Raw genomic sequence first — 5,306 nt, 5'->3', positions numbered from 1 at the left:
ATAATTATTATTAAAAATATAAATACCTAATTTTTAAGCAAACTTTATTATTTATTATTATTATTATTATTATTATTATTATTATTATTATTATTATTATTATTATTATTATTATTATTATTATTATTATTATTATTAAAATATGAGTTCTGTTTACGGTATCAATTACGTTACATATGTATCCGAACTACATGTCTCAATAAAAGATTATAACGTAAGTTTTTATGACAAGTAAAACAATAATTATGATGAAAACTGGAAGATGATGGTGAGAGAATAAATGTAGTTTATTTATTCCGACCAGATTAAGTACGTCAGTATGTTTGTAAAAACAACGACGAGTTTCTTAGTCAGAATCCGTGGTTCCAAGGGTCATTAAACTAATTGACTTTAATATTTATATTCACTTAATACCTAAAACATATTATCAAATTATTTCGTTTAAATAAATTCGTAGTTTTACGAGTCATTTCATAATTCATAGTATAATAGATAGATGTAATAGAAAATATAGTTGCTACTGATGTCTGGAGGATTGTTGGCAAAAGGCATCGGACCAGATTCCACCAGTAATATGAAAGTATGAAACTATTGAGGTCTGAGGAAACGCACCGTTAGAGACCTGGGCTAAAAATAACATGATGTTAGCTGGACGCCTAGACCCCATGTTTGGGCCAGCCCACTAAATAAAGAAGAGGGACCCATATTGGCATCATAATTCCATTATAGCTCTAATCTACTTTGCCACTGATAAACTTTCACTCACCAAATTGAAGCCACGTAGAGATCCATACTGGACCATACAATGATAATGTTACGTACTTTGGAGTATCAAACATACGAAATACATCTTTAATACGATTTCGAATTATATTTAATACGTAACGTAATGTATATTATTTGAAGGTTGTCCATCTAATAACCTAGCTAATACTCCGTAATATGTAGTTGAATAGACCGGGCCGGTACCTATCCGATACGATGCAGGGCAAGGTAAAATGCCCTTTTAAATTTCACACACCACCAACACAATAAAATTAGAGTGGATATAAATAAATTCTATTTTACTACTATTAATTTGTTATCGTGTTTTAGTTTTTTGAATTATAAAGCTAAGGATGATATTTATTATACACGTACAAACTACTTATGAATTAAAATTGTAAAAATATTTAAGGATTAAATTTGTAAGTACATACAAATTTAAGAAAGATTAATAATAATAATAATAATAATAATAATAATAATAATAATAATAATAATAATAATAATAATAATAATAATAATAATATAATAATCTTTCTGTCTCATCTTAACTGTGCAATGTTAACTTTTTAAAGTATTTATCTGTCAACTTTGATCGTAAATATTTTTATTTGTGCTATATAATATTTGATGAAAATTATATAAAAGAGTTGAGTTTTAAATGTGTTTTCATTCATATAATTTTCATCAAATATTATACAGTATAACACAAATAAAAATATTTACGATTAAAATTGACAAAGAAATTTTTTGAAAAGTCTACGATAAACACTCAAGATGTGACAGATGAAGTAATAATAATAATACTCCGTAAATATATATATAGTTAAACGCTACAACTTATCATTAATATAAAGCATAATTATTACTGTTATGCTATACGTACATTAGGCAGATATTATTGGAATAAATTATAATATATGGAATGTCTACCATGCATGAACATGTAGCTTAGCCATGAGCCAAAAAAGAATATTCACATTTCAAACACTGTGGATATTATACCTCCACCCCAAGTGCTTATAAATAGATACATATCTCCATCCATTTTACTTAGGACAAACACACACAAACATCTTCAAGTGTTATCCTCAATCTTCTTAGCTAATACACGTTTCTACATACCTTTAGTTACACATATATACGAACAAAATGGAAGGGAAATTAGGATGTTTTGGAAGGTTTTTTCTCTCTTCAAAACCGTATATCGCCATGATTTGTTTACAATTTGGATATGCCGGGATGAACATCATCACAAAAGTGTCACTCAATCGGGGCATGAGTCACTACGTTCTAGTTGTTTATCGTCATGCATTTGCCACTGCGGCTATTGCCCCTTTCGCCATCATACTTGAAAGGTATATAATAAATGTTCATAATCAAGATGCATGTACAAAGAATCCATACAAATACATCCCTTAAATCCTTATTCTTGTTAGTATCATAAGTATTCGTCTTTTGTGATTGTAGGAATATTCGCCCCAAGATCACATTATCGATATTCTTGCAAATGTTTGTCTTGGGACTTCTCGGGTATGTCTGATTTCATTAACTTTGTTTAACAATCAATAAAGCGATCGATAGCTTCAAAACTGAAACATGTTTTTGGGTTGTTCTCTATAGGCCGGTGATCGATCAAAACTTCTACTACGCTGGACTAAAGTTCACATCACCCACCTTTTCGTGTGCTATGAGCAACATGCTTCCAGCAATGACCTTCGTTATGGCAGTCCTATGCAGGTATACAATTTTCCAAGACAAACTCACACACTCATTACAAACTTTTCACATATATATACATTTTTTCCACCAATGGATTTGAACCCACAACCAATTAATTGAGCAATTGACACTCACTTCAATACTGGTAGACCAATGAACCTTCGGTCTATGCTGGCACTACTATACCTCCATTCCATTATAAGTGTTCATTTACTTTTTGCACACAGTTCTAAAAAAATCTATTAACTATTGTCTCGAGGTGATACGCGCCTTTAAAACAAGCAGTTCCATGCACAATTTTTATTAATCTAACAAAATGAATTGTTTCGTATAAATTAGAATGGAGAAACTGAATTTAAGAACGGTTCGATCTCAAGCCAAAGTGGTTGGAACCATATTCACAGTAGCAGGAGCCATGTTGATGACACTCTACAAGGGTGATGTGGTGGAGTTGTTTTGGACAAAGTATCTGCACCCTCACTATGCTGAAACAGCTACATCTACAACCTCAGACTCTTCTGATAAAGATTGGGTTACAGGATCCATTCTTCTTATTATTGCTACTTTTGCATGGGCTTCCTTTTTCATAGTTCAGGTATACATATACTTAATTAAAAATTGGTAGATATATAAAAAATTGATAGATATATAAATGTATCTTAAAGGAGTTGTACTTTCATGCACGATCTTTGTACTTAACCAAATTTTGATTGGCTTTTGCAGAATGTGACAATGAGAAGATACACAGCACCTCTTTCACTCACTTGTTTGGTGTGCTTTATTGGTACTTTACAATCAATTGTTGTTACTTTTGTAATGGATCGCAAGCCTAATGTTTGGACCATTGGTTGGGATATGAATCTTCTTGCTGCTGCCTATGCTGTATGTATCTTAATTTCTCTATATTGTCTATATACAAGTTATTGTCTTTTAAACTTTTCTGACTTTTTGACTGACTGATCTATAGGGTATTGTGTCATCAAGTATTGCATACTATGTACAAGGTCTAGTAATGGAAAAAAGAGGACCAGTTTTTGTGACTGCTTTTAGTCCTCTAATGATGATCATTGTTGCAATCATGGGGTCTTTTATTTTAGCTGAAAAGATCTACATGGGAGGGTAATTAACAAAATCTTTTACTCCACTTTTTACAATTTTCATAATATATACAAAGTTTTATCATTTGTTGATGACAAAATGAACAATTTTGCAGTGTGATGGGCTCGATCTTGATAGTTATTGGACTATACTCTGTTCTTTGGGGAAAGTACAAGGAATACAAGGAGAAAGAGTTCGCCGAACAAATTCTTGACCCTGTAAAAGCTAACTCGGGTAACAACAACAATAACAATGTGATGATGATTGATGTCATTGATGCTAACGACCTCGAGATGCAGAAAAATGAGATGTACAAATCATCTGTCCCAACAACGATCGCGATTAGCGCACCAATCCCGACACCACCAATGATAGCAGTGGAGACACCAAAAGTATAAGAAGTGATCATGAGCTAATTGAGAGAGTATGGATGAAAAAAGAACAGAATATAATAATAAAGGGTTGAATATGTACAACTACAATAGATCAGGGAAGAAAAAGTACTTAAGGGCTTTTTCTATGTAATTTTGGGTTGTTGATCGAATTAACGTTTTTCTTATTTCATTTTACCTTTTAACTACTTTTCTGGAAGAATGTAGATTCCATAAAATTTAATGCAATGAAATCTTTGTTTGAGAACATATCATGTCATGTGTCGTTTTCGCTGACGTCTGATTCGAATCCCACTTCCAACGTTAGTGTTTGATGCTTGTAAATCCATTTGTCTGCTACGTGGACCCCAACCAATCATGCATAAGAACAAGTTATAAGAACAAGTTGTATGATTTAACTAATGATTACAAATTAATCAATACTCCCTCCGTCCCGAATTAATTGTCCAGTATTTCTTTTTGGGATATTCCAGATTAATTGTTCACTTTCAAATATGGAAAGTAAATTTGATAAAGTTTACAATATTATCCCTAATGAATTAATTAAATTACAAAGGTGAGAGAGATTTCTAATTAATTAGTTGAGGGTAAAACAGTAAAGTAAGAAAAAAGTACATAAAAAGTACAGTGTAATAATGACATTTCTTAAACCGTGTATTTTTTGTCTGGGGACAGTTAATCTGGGACGGGGGGAGTACATTACTAAGAAAAGAAAAGATATTAATTGTTCAAATATATATACACGTACTTGATACATTCCATTTCTTATCAAATATATGCTAATATGCTATAACTATACAAGAAATATATATGCATTATATACGGTTATTAGAATAGTCTTTTGATAAATACTACTAACAAATAAGTGGAGTATAATTTTAAAAGCAAGTAGTTAATCAAGAAAGAGCTTGTAATTATGCACTGATTATTAAGAGTTGCGGACTTGTAAGTATGCATAGATTATTAATCCATCGAAACCTTTCTCATCAAGACAGAATATCACATTATCACCACATCACCATTTACTACCTCATATCATCCACAAAACACCATGCACTAATTAAATACTCCAGTCTACATCTATCTATTAAAGCAATATTTCCAAGTATATATACCATTTCCTTCGTGCTGAAATTTGCTTTCAAAACCTCAAAACTCATGGCGAGAATAGAGGGCGGAGTGAGGGCACCCTTTGTGTTAGAAATTCAGGGTAGTAGTTGATAATCCGATTGGTTCTTGAATCGTAAAATCACTTTCTAAATTAAGTATTTCGATCCTAGAAGCCTCGAGCATCACTGAACTCTAATTGAGATAAGACAAGAATGTGAT

The 5,306-nt window shown here is 31.6% G+C and overlaps 1 protein-coding gene across 1 annotated transcript; it reads left to right on the top strand.

Annotated features, from left to right (window-relative positions):
• Positions 1-1,832: 1,832 nt before the first annotated feature.
• On the top strand, positions 1,833-4,211 carry LOC139876635 (WAT1-related protein At5g07050-like). The gene is made up of 7 exons (XM_071863976.1): positions 1,833-2,123; positions 2,236-2,298; positions 2,389-2,505; positions 2,827-3,082; positions 3,211-3,369; positions 3,455-3,606; positions 3,701-4,211. The coding sequence occupies exons 1-7, from the start codon at positions 1,918-1,920 to the stop codon at positions 3,981-3,983; spliced, it is 1,236 nt and encodes a 411-aa protein (XP_071720077.1). The 5' UTR covers positions 1,833-1,917; the 3' UTR covers positions 3,984-4,211.
• Positions 4,212-5,306: the final 1,095 nt, after the last annotated feature.

The sequence above is a fragment of the Rutidosis leptorrhynchoides genome, chromosome 11, assembly GCF_046630445.1.
Source record: "Rutidosis leptorrhynchoides isolate AG116_Rl617_1_P2 chromosome 11, CSIRO_AGI_Rlap_v1, whole genome shotgun sequence".
Lineage (NCBI taxonomy): Eukaryota > Viridiplantae > Streptophyta > Magnoliopsida > Asterales > Asteraceae > Rutidosis > Rutidosis leptorrhynchoides.
Note: the sequence above shows the minus strand (reverse complement) of the source record. Positions and strands in the feature narration are given on the sequence as shown.

What these genes read in the sequence shown, in the direction of transcription:
- LOC139876635 (XM_071863976.1), top strand. Translation starts at nt 1,918, where the DNA reads ATGGAAGGGAAATTAGGATGTTTTGGAAGGTTTTTTCTCTCTTCAAAA. An exon ending in TTCGCCATCATACTTGAAAG is followed by an intron (nt 2,124 to 2,235) that starts GTATATAATAAA and finishes TTGTGATTGTAG; the next exon opens with GAATATTCGCCCCAAGATCA. An exon ending in GTTATGGCAGTCCTATGCAG is followed by an intron (nt 2,506 to 2,826) that starts GTATACAATTTT and finishes CGTATAAATTAG; the next exon opens with AATGGAGAAACTGAATTTAA.